At 30.3% G+C, this 16,192-nt stretch overlaps 2 protein-coding genes across 3 annotated transcripts; one reads left to right on the top strand and one right to left on the bottom strand.

Annotated features, from left to right (window-relative positions):
• Nucleotides 1–2,917: 2,917 nt before the first annotated feature.
• LOC130961992 (ribonuclease S-7-like) lies at nucleotides 2,918–15,089 on the bottom strand. 2 transcript variants are annotated; one of them, XM_057888050.1, is made up of 3 exons: nucleotides 14,477–15,089; nucleotides 3,456–3,636; nucleotides 2,918–3,366 (listed from the first exon to the last, which is right to left on the bottom strand). In XM_057888050.1, exons 1-3 carry the CDS (start codon nucleotides 14,563–14,565, stop codon nucleotides 2,944–2,946), a joined length of 693 nt encoding a protein of 230 aa, XP_057744033.1. In that variant the 5' UTR covers nucleotides 14,566–15,089; the 3' UTR covers nucleotides 2,918–2,943. The 2 variants fall into 2 exon arrangements, with proteins under 2 accessions (XP_057744033.1, XP_057744032.1); XM_057888049.1 differs by lacking the exon at nucleotides 14,477–15,089 and having other exon boundaries at nucleotides 3,456–3,751.
• Nucleotides 15,090–15,674: 585 nt separating this feature from the next.
• LOC130963465 (uncharacterized protein At1g43920, Chloroplastic-like) lies at nucleotides 15,675–16,171 on the top strand. Its single transcript, XM_057889576.1, has 2 exons — nucleotides 15,675–15,863; nucleotides 15,935–16,171. The coding sequence occupies exons 1-2, from the start codon at nucleotides 15,675–15,677 to the stop codon at nucleotides 16,169–16,171; spliced, it is 426 nt and encodes a 141-aa protein (XP_057745559.1).
• The last annotated feature ends 21 nt before the right edge of the window (nucleotides 16,172–16,192 follow it).

Genomic DNA, 16,192 nt, shown 5'->3' with positions numbered 1-16,192 from the left:
TAACATTTGATAATTTTAGTGGGATCTTAAGAATAAATTAATTTTTCTTGTACATTGAATTTTATTAGGTGTAATCTTGAGTTAATAGTCAAAATTGTTCCTAAAAAATATCTTAATCTTCATTTTCATCATCGAAAGATAAAATTAATCGAATTCATCTCTGAAAGATAACCAACCTGATCACGTTCGTCCTTCCGTCATCTCTCTCACTGAAGTGACTAACGTTCGCTGACGTGTTCTGTTAACTGCCAACATGGCAGACGCCAAGTAGTATCCTTTTGTTGCTGACAAGATAAGTATTTTAGAACAATTCAAATTAGTCCCTCAGAGGATGAATCCTAATCCCAAATTCAATGATAAATAAGTTGCCGTCAACGCTTCGATGGCCATAGACTTAGGTAGAACCTATAATTGTTGGTTTTCCACGAGGATGGAGACAGGAAATGGAGCTCGTGGTGGTGTTTTGTCTAATCTGTCGCACGACAGTCATGGTTCTAGCGTTTCAATGCAAACGAGGAGGAAGACTCATGACGAATCATGTTTTTGTGGGTTGAAGACTGTGATTAAAAAATTTGGGACAGTAGAGAAAGCAGATAGATTGTTCCATGCATGTCCAAGGTACCGGGTGAGTAGTGTCTAAAAAAAGCTAACAGTTTTCCATCTTGTTCTCTATTGTTGGAATTTTTTTTGTTTTCTGCTTTCTAAAATTGCAGAAGAGAAGTCATTGTAATTACTTTAAGTGAGTCGATGATGATAACTATCAAGGAGTGGATGGAGGTGGTACAAAGAAAGGTGCAGAAACTGATTTGGAGGTTGAAAGTGACTATGATGACCGGAGGTGAAGGTGGCATGGAGATTGGATAGATTGAAAGCTGTAGTTATAGCTTTAAAACTGCTAATGATTTTTATGTTTATGGTAGTTGTAATTACTAATTAGTGTGATACTTTGTTGTTTGATATGTACTTCTAAGTAAACTTAGTTATGTTATACAGTGGATTGACATTGTGTGCAAGAATATGTTAAAATGTAATGGTGTATTGAATTATATGGCTTAATTGAGAGTAGTTGTTTGAAGTTGGTTGTATAAGAGTAAGTCCAAACTATCCATTATTAACATCGTCAAATATTGCAAACAAGTCACTGTTGCTATAAGATATATTAAGCCATAAACAAAGTAAGTAATCAAACTAGGGTGTGTTTGGTAACCACGTTTGAAGGAAAAAAGCACGTTAGAGCTTCTTGAAAACTTCACTTTTTTGTTTGGCTAATTTTCTTCTCTACAAATTAGAAATGCTTTTGTTCCTAAACCCACGTTTACAAGAAGCAATAATTTCTAACTTCTCCGTTGCACTAACGTGCCTTTAGCTAATACCATCAATATTTATTTTTCTTTTACCAACTTTATCCTTTATACATATTATTGCATTATTTATAGAATTCTTATTATTCCTCTCTATATGAATTCTTTTTTATTATTTTTTATTAATTTTTTTATTTGACATTATATATTTTTATAGTTATAATTTTTGTGTATTATATTTATTATTATCTTTTTATAATAGAATTTATTGGTCCCATTAGATAATAATAATAATAGTTAAAAATTATAATGTACTAAAAAAGAGTACTAAGAGTATTAAAAATATACTATATAAAAAATATATACGAAAAAAATATAAAAAAAATTAAACATGTATAAAAAAATAATATTATAAATTAATGTCATGTTCTTTTAAGTAATTATCTATCTAAAAGTGATTTTAACTAATATTATCCAAACAAAATTTATTTTATCAAAATCAATTTTGGTAAAGAGTTGCCAAACATAAATTATGTTGACACAAACTTACTTCTATCCAAAATCAATTCTATAAAATCACTTTTATTCAAACTCCACTTTGACCAACCACAATCCAAACACACACTAAGTAATCTTAGCAATATCTTATCATTAAAAACTAATTGTCACATTGTCTTAAAAAATAAATACCATAACAAAGTTATAAAATTTTCATGATACCACAAATCTAAAAAGAAGGCCACACCAAAAAAGGGCAAATAACATGTTAATATGGTACTTTTTTGTCCTATACATTAAAAAAAGTAGCTCCATAAATAAAAATGTATGAAAGAAGAAAATAAAATAATAAAGGAATAAAGGGAGAAAGAGGTTTAACTACAATAAACATCCATCAAGAGATCTGAAAAGGAAAAAAAAAGTTTAATAATACAAAAAAAAGCAAAAAAAAAAAAGAATATAAGAGATTTCATTCAGTCACACCTTAGGAGTTTATCAATCTAATTCCCAACGATAATAGTGAAGAGATTTTAAAACTTTTGTATGCAAAAGTAAAATTTTAACTCTACAGTGAACATTTAATATACAGCCAAACTCATTGGGAATTTACGCATTCTTTTGTAATGTTGTATATATCATTACCTATTTATTGAAAACTTTCCTACATAATATTTAGTTATTTACTTATTGACTGTGGCAAATGTAAAACCACATCTCATTATAGCATCTTTCCAAGAAACTAACTGTAAAATGTAGCTAGAACCGCAAAACAAAAATAGCAGAGTCAAAAATATTCTAATATCTTAAATAAGACAACTTTCTTATTTCCTTATCAAGCAATATTTGGACATAAAATGAGCACATGCTACTATAAACATGTACCACTAGCTAGGCCCTTGATAATGCTAGAGCTAGACAAATGAATCTGGTTTTCATCAAACATTTCCAGCCAACTCAATTATTGTCACCAACTTATCAAGACAACTAGTATAAATATTTATTTATTTATGAGAAATCAATAATTGATTCCAATTTTTCTTACCATGATAATAATAGTTGAATACAAACATCTTTATTTATGGGAAATCAAAAATTGATTTCCTATTTTTCACACTTAATAATAGTATTTGGGTACAAATAAATATCACACAGGTATTTTAATGACATTTTTTTTAGGTAAAATAACATTACTCTTAGGACATGGGATATATTCGGTTAAGTCAACATTGAGGCACACGTAAATCTCCCACAATAACATATGACTCTGATATATGAAGTACGTAAGTTCGGGTCGTTTCTTATGAGTCTTAGTCTTTATTGCTTTGACAATGTTACTGTAACTATAAGTGTTAGTTTTACTAGGGATTATTCCAACATTCTTGAATTCGCCTAGAATGTCTAAATAATTTGTAAAAAATGTAGCATTGCTAAAATATTCAAATTGATTAAACCTTTGAAGGCTACACGTTCCATGTTTTTTCCATTCCTTTGTCCAAAACTGCGTATTTTCGTTTGCTTGTTCTAGATTTGGCCAATAACGGTCTAACTGACCTTTCAATGTTGGTGTCTGTGAGAATAAATCATAAAAATAATTAATAATTAATTTATTATATAATAAGATAAATGAAAATAGATAAAATTTAATTATTAACTCACCAACAAGCTTGCCTTAAAACAATCCTTCCGCTTTTTAGAACAATATTTTGGCCAAGGAGAAGAGAAATTTGTAGGCCAAAGACCGTGTATTGTGAAATAGTTTGGGGGTTTTACTGTCGTAGTCTTTCCATGATATGGAAGGACACGAGTAGTAAAGGTTGTTGGCCAAACAAGGACAAGTCTAAAATATTCATAAGAGCCATTAGTGAGATGAATTGAAGATGCAAGTAGGATAACGTAAAAAACAATGAAAACTGACTTCATATTGGATACCATGTTATGAGTAACTATATCTATCAAATTTAAATTCTTAATTTATTTGTTAGATGCGTGCTTACAAACGAGTATATATATATGTTGTTGCTAACAACGAATAGTTACAAATCGCTAATTAATTAGTCTAGAATTTAGAATGCTTTAATTTGATTCTTATTAAATTAATTTAATATGTAAGTGCGGTTAAACTATATATTTTTGAATGACTTTTTTCTGTTAATTATTTAAAGAAAAACAAGTTAAAATAGAAGTAAGCTTCTTCATTGATATTTATTACCAGTTCAACACTCAAAAGTAGGGCAAAAGTAAGAGAAAAAAAATGTTATATAAAATTAAATGGTGGGAACTTACAGAAAGCTATGACTATGAGTAATGAGTAATAAGCAATGAAAACTAAAGAAAAAGAAAAATATATCATCAAATTCCTTGCATGGGTCTAACTAGAAAACGACAATGAAAGGGTTGTTAAGTTGTAATCGTGTTTTTTTTTTTTTTTTTAATGTTGGAAATTCAGGTGTGGTCAATTTTACATAAAGTTGATAATTAAGGGATATTAGATGAAAATTTAGTCAAATTATTCAAATTATTTAACAGCTCTTAACTATTAAATTCAAGTAAAATTGACTGCACCAGAGTTTTCACCAATTTTAAACATTTTTTTTCTAAGGTGACCTACTTTAAAGTTATTATTATACAAATAGTCTTTCTTAAGTTTACTGACATTAATGATGAAATTGAGATAAAAACACGTTATTTTTCAATTTTCCTAGTAGTGGATATGGATTTTGAGGTTAAAGAAAATGTTTCTAATTTCATAATTTGTGAGTGCAAATTTCAATTTTCTTTAATTTTACTGGCACCACCATGTAAAATTAAACTACTTGCGAAATTAAAAAACAATGTATAAAAATATAATTCCTTTTATAATGATTTAAAATAAAAAAATTTTTACTTAGATAAAAAGAATCAGTTGTACCTGTTGGGATAAACATGAAATGAATGCCCATTTATCAATCGGACGGCTAATAATCTTTCCCATGCAAAGAGATTTATTTTCAAGGAAGAAATTTGAAGACCAACCTTTAATGAAGGTTGATTTTGTACTACTATAAATAAGGCTTCATAGCCTTTACGTACAACACACAATAATACAAAAATAAAGATCAATTCTCTCTTTATGTTGTAATCAAATACTCTTCTCTTTATATTTCTTCTACAATTCTTTCTCTTCTTTTATTTTATTAGTATTCTAAATTCTCTTTTCTATTACTCTTTACATATAATATTAATAGCAATATTAATCATCTTTATTATATTGAGATAGTAACAATAAACATATGCAATTCCCTCTCTCTTTACTTTTAATACTTCTTTCTATCTTTGTATATATATACACATTACAACATATAATATTATTATATATATATAAATTATTATTGAGCTAATTATTTTAATACTAGAGTCTTCTATTTATACATCTTTATTTTATATATATCTTTTATTTTACAACACGTTATCAGCACGAGACTCTGATCAAATTCTTAGAAAGACTCAGGTAACAAATTTTTTTCATTATGTCGAAACTCTTTCATCTTGAATTCAATACTCTTGATATATCTGGAAACAATTATTTATCATGGATATTAGATGCTGAAATCCATCTTGATTCAATGGATCTTGGAGATACTATTAAGGCTGAAAATAATGCATCCCAAAAGGATAAAGCTAAAGCCATGATTTTTCTTCGTCGTCATCTTGACGAAGGATTGAAAAATGAATATCTTACATTAAAAGATCCTGCAGATCTTTGGAAAGACCTTGAAGAAAGATATAATCATCAGAAAATGGTGATACTTCCTTAGACCCGATATGAATGGACGCATTTGCGTTTACAATATTTTAAATCTATAAATGAATATAATTCTGCAATGTTTCGAATCACCTCACGAATGAAATTGTGTGGGGAAAAAATAACTGATCATGATATGTTGGAGAAAACGTTCTCAACCTTCCATGCCTCGAATGTGCTCCTGCAGCAGCAGTATCGAGAGAAAGGGTTTAAAAAATATTTTGAGTTAATTTCTTGCCTTCTTGTTGCTGAACGCAACAATGAGTTGTTATTGAAAAATCATGAAGCGCGCCCAACTGGCGCTGCCCCATTTCCTGAAGCAAATGTGGCAAATTACCCCAGAAGAGGTAAATGGCAAGGTTTTAATAATAAGAAAAATTATGGAAGGAAAAAGAATTATGTTCAAAAGCTAAGAGAGGATCTCACCAGAAGTGGGATAAAGAAAGGAATATCGGGCAGAATAAATCAATCGAGGAGAAGTGTTTCCGCTGTGGTGGAAAGGGCCATTGGTCACGTACCTGTCGTACCCCAAGGCACCTAGTCGATCTTTACCAGGCATCTTTGAAAAAGAACGACAAAGGAAAGGAAACAAATTTTGTTTCAAATGATGCTGAGAACTCCACCACTCATTATGATGTATCTGATTTCTTTGAGGATTCTGAAGGAAATATTGGTCATTTAATCAATGATGGAATAGTTTAATATGTGGGATTGTGAAGTATATATGTAAATAAATAATATAAAGAACTTATTGTTAAGTTTTATTTTCTATGTATTTAAGTTTCAAATGTGATGTACATAAATAATGAAATATTAATGTTTATGAATTCTGAAATTATTAAATGTGTCAAATTTTAAAATAAAATTTCAGTATATGACATTATTTTATGTATAGTGTTTCTTAGAAAAATAATTCTGATCAAGTATTCAATTTAACTGTGCATACTACTCATTTTATTATTATTTGTTTTTGAAGAGAATGGCAAGGATATGTAATGAAGATGTATGCCTTGCGGATAGTGCAAGTTCGCACACTATTCTCAAAAGTGATATATATTTTACCCATCTTGTGCCAAAAGAGGAATATGTTAATACTATTATTGGCTCAGGCAATGTGATTGAAGGCTCCGGAAGAGCTATAATTTTGTTTCCTGGAGGAACAAAATTTATAATAAATAATGCACTGTTGTCTACCAAGTCTCAAAGAAACTTATTGAGCTTTAAAGATATTCGACGAAATGGATATCATATTGAGACTATGAATGAGGGAAATCATGAGTATTTATATATCACAACTCATGATTCAAATAAGAAAGTTATAGTAGAAAAATTACCCTCTCTTTCATATGGGTTGTATTATACTAAGATTAGTGCAATTGAATCACATGCCACTGTAAACCATAAGTTTACTAGCCCAAATGAATTCATAACTTGGCACGACTGTTTGGGTCATCCGGGAACAACCATGATGGGAAGAATTATTGAAAACTCTCATGGACATTGACTAAAGAACCAGAAGATTCTTAAAACTAGTGAATTTTGTTGTGCTGCATGTTCTCGAGGGAAGTTAATTTTAAGGCCATCACCAGTAAAGATTGGATTTGAGTCCCCTGAATTCCTAGAAAGGATTCAAGGTGATATATGTGGACCTATTCATCCACCATGTGGATCTTTTAGATTTTTTATGGTCCTGATAGACGCATCTTCGAGATGGTCACATGTGTGCTTATTATCTTCTCGCAATCTGGCGTTTGCGAGATTACTGGCTTATTCGTTAAAAGCACAATTTTCAGAAAATCCAATTAAAGCAATTCGTCTTGATAATGCTGGTGAATTTACTTCCCAAGCTTTTGATGCTTATTGTATGGCTAATGGAATAAGTGTTGAACATCCAGTAGCTTATGTTCACACACAAATGGGTTAGCAGAATCACTTATTAAGCGCTTCCAATTAATTGCTAGACCCATGCTTATGAGAACAAATCTCCCAACCTCGGTTTGGGGGCATGCTATTTTACATGCCGCAGCACTTATTCGTTTGAGGCCAACGAGTTATCATCAATTCTCTCCTATACAATTAGCTTTGGGCCAGCCAAATGTTTCCCATTTAAGAATATTTGGGTGTGCGATATATGTTCCCATTGCACCACCTAATCGCACCAAAATGAGACCCCAAAGAAAATTGGGGATATATGTTGGATATGATTCTCCCTCTATAGTGAGGTATCTTGAGATACAAACTGGTGATGTGTTTAAAGCCCGGTTTGCGGATTGTCATTTTGATGAATCAAAATTTCCAACATTAGGGGGAGAGAATAAGCTTACTGAAAAGGAACTTAATTGGAATGCATCATTGTTGATGCATTTAGATCCTCGATCAGGGCAATGTGAACTAGAAGTTCAAAAGATTATACATTTACAAAGAATAGCAAATGAATTGCCTGATGCATTTTCCGATACAAAGAGGATAACCAAATCTTACATACCAGCGGAAAATGCCTCAATTCGAATTGACGTCCTAGTAGGACAAGTAGCCACTGAAGCAAATTCACGCCAGAAGCGTGGCAGGGCGAAAAATGCCCCAATTCAAATTGATGTCCCAGTAGGACAAATAGCCACGGAAGCAAATACACGCCAGAAGCGTGGCAGGCCTGTCGGTTCCAAAGATAAAAATCCTCGAAAGAGAAAAGAGGTAAATACGATTCCTGTTGAAAAAGACATAGTAAAGACACCGACTGTTGTCCAAAATTCTGATATAACGCCAGAAGACGTTCAGGTACCTGAAAATTGTGAAAATAACGAGATCTCGATAAATTATGTCTTTACAGGAGAGAAATGGGACCGAAATAAGACAATTGTCAATGAAATATTTGCATATAATGTGGCATTAGATATCATGCATGAAAGTAAGGATCTTGAGCCAAGATCAGTCGAAGAATGTCGACAAAGGAATGATTGGCCAAAATGGAAAGAAGCCATGAAGGCTGAATTAGACTCACTTGCAAAACGTGAAGTCTTTGGACCTGTAGTCCGTACACCTGAAGATGTAAAACCTGTCGGATATAAGTGGGTATTTGTGAGAAAACGAAATGAGAAAAATGAAGTTATGCGCTACAAAGCCCGACTTGTGGCACAAGGTTTTTCACAAAGGCCTGGTATAGATTATGAAAAAACGTATTCCCCTGTAGTGGATGCGATAATATTGCGCTATTTGGTCAGTTTATCTGCATATCATAAATTGCATATGCATTTAATGGATGTGGTAACAGCCTATTTGTACGGCTCATTAGATCGGGATATCTATATGAAAGTCCCTGAAGGACTAAAGATATCTAAACCATCCAATGAATATTCGCAAGGGTTATACTCAGTCAAATTGCAAAGATCTTTATATGGTCTAAAGCAATATGGACGAATGTGGTATAATCGTCTTACTGAGTATCTGGCCAAAAATGGATTCAAAAATGATGATATCTGCCCATGTGTTTTCATAAAGAAAACTACATCTGAGTTCATTATAATTGCTGTGTACGTTGATGATTTAAATATCATTGGGATTCCTGAAGAGATTCCAACAATTATAAAAACTCTAAAAGAAGAGTTTGAGATGAAAGATCTTGGAAAGACTAAGTTTTGTCTCGGCCTGCAGATCGAGCATATAAAAGGTGGGATCTTTATTCATCAAACAACATACACACAAAGGATCTTGAAAAGATTTTATATGGATAAGTCACATCCATTAAGTATACCAATGATCGTAAGATCTTTGGATGTGAAAAAGGATCAATTCCGTCCTAAAGAAGAAAATGAAGATATCCTTGGTCCTGAAGTACCATATCTTAGTGCCATTGGAGCGCTAATGTATCTTGCTAATAATACGCGACCTGATATATCATTTGTTGTGAATTTACTAGCAAGATATAGTTCCTCTCCAACCAGAAGACATTGGAGTGGAATCAAACAAATCTTTCGATATCTTCATGGGACGGTTGATATGGGATTGTTTTATCCCTATGGATCCAAGTCACAACTAGTTGGCTATGCAGATGCCAGATACTTGTCTGATCCACATAAAGGGAGATCTCAAACAGGATACCTGTTCACATATGGTGGTACAGCTATATCTTGGAGGTCCACGAAACAGACGATTGCTACAACATCCTCTAATCATGCTGAAATACTGGCGATTCATGAAGCTAGTCGCGAGTGTTTTTGGCTGAGGAGTCTGATTCAATATATTCTATCATCATGTGGACTGATTGATCATAAGATAGCTCCAACTGTCCTGTTTGAAGATAATACAGCATGCATTACTCAACTTAAGGGTGGATACATCAAAGGTGATAGAACAAAGTATATTTCTCCTAAATTCTTCTTCACTCATGACCTTCAAAATCAAGGGACAATTGATGTCTAACAGATCCGTTCAAATGACAATCTGACAGATTTATTTACAAAGTCACTCCCAAAATCCTCCTTTGAAAGATTGGTACATGAGATTGGAATGCGCCGATTTCGAGACATTAAATGATGTCGGCAAGAGGGGGAGACTGTACTCTTTTTCCCTTGGTCAGGTTTTTTCCCATTGGGTTTTTCTTGACAAGGTTTTTAATGAGGCAGTCCCCATCACTAAAGGATATTGTACTCTTTTTCCTTCACTAAGGTTTTTTCCTACTGGGTTTTCTTTAGTAAAATTTTAACGAGGCATAATCCTTAATAGGCATTCAAGGGGAGTGTTGGGATAAACATGAAATGAATGCCCATTTATCAATTGGGCGGCTAATAATCTTTCCCATGCAAAGAGATTTATTTTCAAGGAAGAAATTTGAAGACCAACCTTTAATGAAGATTGATTTTGTACTACTATAAATAAGGCTTCATAGCCTTTACGTACAACACACAATAATACAAAAATAAAGATCAATTCTCTCTTTATGTTGCAATCAAATACTCTTCTCTTTATATTTTTTCTACAATTCTTTCTCTTCTTTTATTTTATTAGTATTCTAAATTCTCTTTTCTATTACTCTTTACATATAATATTAATAGCAATATTAATCATCTTTATTATATTGAGATAGTAACAATAAACATATGCAATTCTCTCTCTCTTTACTTTTAATACTTCTTTCTATCTTTGTATATATATACACATTACAACATATAATATTATTATATATATATAAATTATTATTAAGCTAATTATTTTAATACTAGAATCTTCTATTTATACATCTTTATTTTATATATATCTTTTATTTTACAACAGTACCTAGGGATATATATTATTATCAACAGCAAGACTTCTTAAAATAATACTTGTTTCGGACCTGGCATCCGAAACTTCAACGGTCCAACAATGATTCGGTTTTTAAGTCCAACTTACTTTTACGGCCTAAACAAGTTAAATAATCGGAAATCACCAACCAACAATCAAATTAAATCGTGGAAACTTACAAAAAGCTATGGGAAAACCATGAAAGCTAAAGAAAAAGAACATGCGTCAAACTGGAAAACGACAATGAGCGGGTAGTTAAGTTGTAAGCGGTCTTTTTTAATTTAAATAAATAAATTTATTTTCTATTTTAAATCATTGTGGAGCGGGTAGTTGTAAGTGGTTTTTTTTTTAATTTAAATAAAAAATTATTTTTTATTTTAAATCATTGTAGACAAAATTATGTTTATGTATATTATATTTTAATTTCGTAGACAACTCAAATTTGCATTCACTAGCTGCAAAATTGTAAACAATTTTTTCTATAAGGTGACCTACTTTAAAGTCATTATTATACAAATATTCTACCTTAATTTTGCTGACATTAATTAATTGTAAAATTGAAATAAAACACGTTATTTTTCAATTTTGCTGGTAGTGGAGGCGAATTTTAGGTAAAAAAAAATGTTTATAATTTTATAATTTATGACTGCAAATTTCAATTTTCTTTAATTTTACTGGCACCACCATGTAAAATTAAACTACTTGTGAAATTAAAAAATAATATATAAAAACATAATTTCTTTCATAATAATTTAAAATAAAAAAAATTTATTTAATGAAAAGAATCAGTTGTACCCAGGTATATATATATCAGCAAGACTTCTTAATATAATATACTCTTTAAATTCTTTGTTAAACCTAACAGAAGATAAAGTTTAAGTTTTTGGTTTTTGATGGTATCTTTTAATTTGACATTTATTTAAATAGATTATTGAATTAATTATTTTATTTATGCGATAAATGTAATTATTGAATCTATGTAAAATGTTGTTCCATTGTATGTGCATCAAAATTATATTATAAAATATAAATATAATAAGAAGTCATATTGAATACCAATATACGTAATACTGCATAAATTTAAATTTACGGATGTTAATACTGAATCACATTTCACATCTCAGACAGATACATTGCATACAGAAAAGATTAACCTATATCTAATTAAGATGTGACACGCTGATCAAAATAAACGTATTATTGCATCTTAAATATATGTTTATTTATCTTGGAGCCACAACTTTTGAAATATGTACAAATTTAAATGACTACCTCTAAAATTTAGGTTAATAGTTAAATTTGTTTTTATAAGATTACTCATTTTTAAATTAGTCATCAAATAATTTTTTTAGTTATATTAGTTCTTAGAAAATAAAATATAAGTTAAATTAATCATTTCGTCAATTAGGTAATGATGTATCACGTTAAGTGTTATATGATATAATAACGTGATAGATTAATACTATGTGTTATAAGATGATTGGTTGACGTATTAGAGATACCTAACACACCATATGTCACTCGATATGTTAAAAAATTATTTATAATAAAAATAGTCCCTAAAAATACATACGTATGTCATTTTCATTTCTACAATTTTAAAAATGAATCAATTAATCCTTATATAATATTTTTTACAATATTAAATTTAAAATATTTTTTGATACTACTAATTTTAATATTATTTTTTAAATAATATAGTAGTTATAAATAATATAGTAGTTATCCTACTAAATAATATATCACTAAATAATATAGTAGTTATTTTAAATTTAAATCTTTTAAATTATAATTTTTATTATTTTGTATAATTTATATGGTAAAATTCAATAATTAAAATACCGATTTGTGGGATCACTTATATTGAATTTTAATATTTTAATATAGGTTTTTTTTAAATAGTTACTATATTTATTTAGTGAAATCTAAAAAATTAAAATATTTAAAATAACTTCTATATTTATTAAATGAGATATAAAATATTAAAATTTTTAGTATATAATTAATAATAGTTTGATAAAATCATTTATATAACACAATTTCACTACAAAAAAATTAGAATTTGAAAATGAAAAATCTAAAAATACATATGAGAAAATAACTTGTAATAATTTAATTATTTTTATTATTTTATTTGAAATTTTTTTTATTAATGTGTAAAGAAAAAGATTAAAATGAATAGAATTAAGAAATATTAAAAATTTAATATTATAAAAAAGAGAAATTTATATAAAGATTAATTTGATCAATTTTTAAAATTTTAAAGATGAAATTGACTTATATTTGTATTTTCAGGGACTAATTTGATTATAAATAAATTGATGACATATGAAATGACATGTGGTATGTCGGGTATCACTGACTTGACATGTCAACCAATCATCTTGTGACATGTGACATTAAACTACCATGTCATCATGCTACGTGACACGTCATCATCTAACTAATTGAAAGATCAATTTGATTTATGTTTTATCTTAATATAAAAAATCATTTGACGATTAATTTGAAAAATGAATAATCTTTTAAAAACGAATGTGACTATTAACCTTTTAAAATTTATATAATTTATATAATTTGTTACTATTTGATTCGTATTAATTAAAATTAAAAATTTTGTTTATATACAAAGAAAAGTGTAAATTTTATTTTTATATAAAATTTAGATAGATATAATTTAAATTAATAATTTAATTTAATTTAATCAAATAAATATCTATAAATTAAGAGTTGGAATAAACAAAAATTAAAGATATGACCGAATTGAAAGAGGAGTGCGTGTGTTACTCACCGCTCATTATGGTTAAGGACATCTATTACTAATTACTGATTTTTGCAAATTCGTATAGTCAAATTTAATTATTGAAATGCTAAATAATTAATAAATTAAAATATATCATATTTTAAAAAATAGAAAATAAACATGTTTAAGTATAAATTAACCGCAACTCAATTGGATTAAATAAAAAATAAAAATCAAATCGATACGAATTTAAATTGTAATCATTTCTGTAATGTTATGTATATAAATTTTTTTAACAATTAAATCTAATTAAATTGGTTTAATTACAATAAAAATTATTATCAAAATGAAACCCATGACATGTACTCTAGTACTCACTAGCACAATTTAAAGAACTTACAGTATATATACAAGTCTTTTTATACTTTTTACATAACACAAATTTTTTAAGCATAACACACTATTGAACAGTATCTGTGAAATGAATTATAGCACAATTTTTTAAATTGGTTTGACTGACTCTCAACCGCATCTGTGAAATGAATTATCACACACTATTAAGCCACAGAATGAAAATACTAAGTAACAAATTAAGACAAAATTGTAGGGTTGAAAGTCTAAAACCTTTCTATAAAAGTTCTAATGACTAGTACTAAGTTGAACAAATCCAATTGATGGTGAAAACCTTGAGATAAATCTCAAAGATATGAGAAGAACCTATCATACAAAAAGCTAAATTTATAAATATATACCCGAGTATTCAAAGAAAATTACCATGAAATACGTATATAAAATTGACGTGCCATTCTTCAGGGACGAAATGTGAAGAAATCAAATTTAAAAGAGAAAGATGCAGAGATTGAAGTAATAAATTACCTCAAAAGTGATGTTGCTGTTCTTTCCATCGATGATCTGCTTCTTGAGCTCCTGAACAATCTGTTCCCCAGGAAGCTCATCAGACTCATGGCTCCCTCCTCCAATCCATATCTGCCCTGAGCTCAATCCCAACCCAACAATCTGTTAAGAACTTTGAAGATTTTGAAGATTCCGATGGGGAAGGGGGAACAAGAATTCAACAATTTGTCAAAATTAACAACTAACATCAAATCACATAAATCAAACTAAATTACCCTAATTACAAAAATCACACCAATGCTATAATAATTCAAATCACAGAAATCATAGGGAGGGAATTTCCGGAAGGGGGACAACAGTGATGAAGAATGAGGAAGACGGCAAAGAAGACGGCGGCGAAGACGGAACCAAGAGGAAGGCAACTTCTCTGGAACCAGGAGGAAGGCGACGCTCTCTGGAACGCACAAGATGGCGATGCTCTGTGACGCGACAATGACCTCGATTGCGACATAAGAGAGGAGAGAGATATCTTTCGTGTGACGCACAGTGAGACAGATGAGAGAGATCGAGGAGAGAGAGGATAGGAAGAGGAGAGAAGAAGATGAAGAATTCAGAGGCGTGAACGATTTCTGAAACCAGATGAAGAACAATTTTAGTTTTTTTTTAATATGTTTAACATAAATGAAGAACAATTTTGATTTTTTGTTTTTTTAGTATGTTTTTGTTTTGTTGTTTTAATTATTAAAAACTATAAAATTAGGATTAATTGAATTCTAAAATTTGATTAATTTAAAAGAGTATTTTTGTCTAATCAAATAAAAGAAGGATGTTTAAGTCTTTTTATAAAATTAAATAATAAAAGTTTTTTATTTTTATTTAATTAAAAGGATGTTTTAGTAAAGAGTAAACTACCATTTGTACCCATGGAAGTTGAAAACGCTGACAAAACTACCCACAAGATACGGAAACTACCAAATGTATCCATCAATCATGAGTTCCGTGGGACGAAACTAACCAATCCATATTCCGGGGTTGACTCCGTCAGTAACACTCCCTACGTGGCACTTCACGGCGTGACATGGCTTGGGGGCTGCACACATGGATTGCTGACATGTCTGACCGTTATAATGTACCCTCAACCCCAAAATTTCCCAAATTCAAACATTCTTTCATCCAAAGCACGAACCCTAGATTCACAATAATCTTCAAAATTATACCAATGTCGAGGCGAAGACTCTTTACTCCACCTTCGAATGGCAGCGGTAGTGTGTCTGGAAGCTCAATTTCAAAACGGGTGCATGATAGAAAGTTCAATGACAGATGTTTCTGTGGGTTGGGGGTGACGCTGTTACAGTCCGGGACAGCGATGAATCCTGGGAGGTGGTTCTTCCGTTGTCCCAATTGGAAGGTAACCTGTTGTACACCCTGTTTTGTGGGAGTTGAATGTGCATCTGATTTTACTTTTTTTGCCATGGATAGAACTCAGACTGTAACTTCTTTGCATGGGTAGACGAAATGGAAGAACAGTGGGAGGGTGAGGGTTTGAGGAGAGCACTGTCAAAAAGAAAGATGCAGGAAGATGTTGATGAGGCTGAGGTTAAAGTGAAGATGCTCACCAGATTAGGGAGCTTTGAAGCTGAATGTAGCAAAATTAGGTTTTGGCTTCTGATGATATCAATAGCTGTGGTTTGTATGTTGTGTGCACTATGTATCTGATTCTTAGGAGGGTTTGATCTT

The sequence above is a fragment of the Arachis stenosperma genome, chromosome 2 (assembly GCF_014773155.1).
Source record: "Arachis stenosperma cultivar V10309 chromosome 2, arast.V10309.gnm1.PFL2, whole genome shotgun sequence".
Classification (NCBI taxonomy): domain Eukaryota; kingdom Viridiplantae; phylum Streptophyta; class Magnoliopsida; order Fabales; family Fabaceae; genus Arachis; species Arachis stenosperma.
Note: the sequence above shows the minus strand (reverse complement) of the source record. Positions and strands in the feature narration are given on the sequence as shown.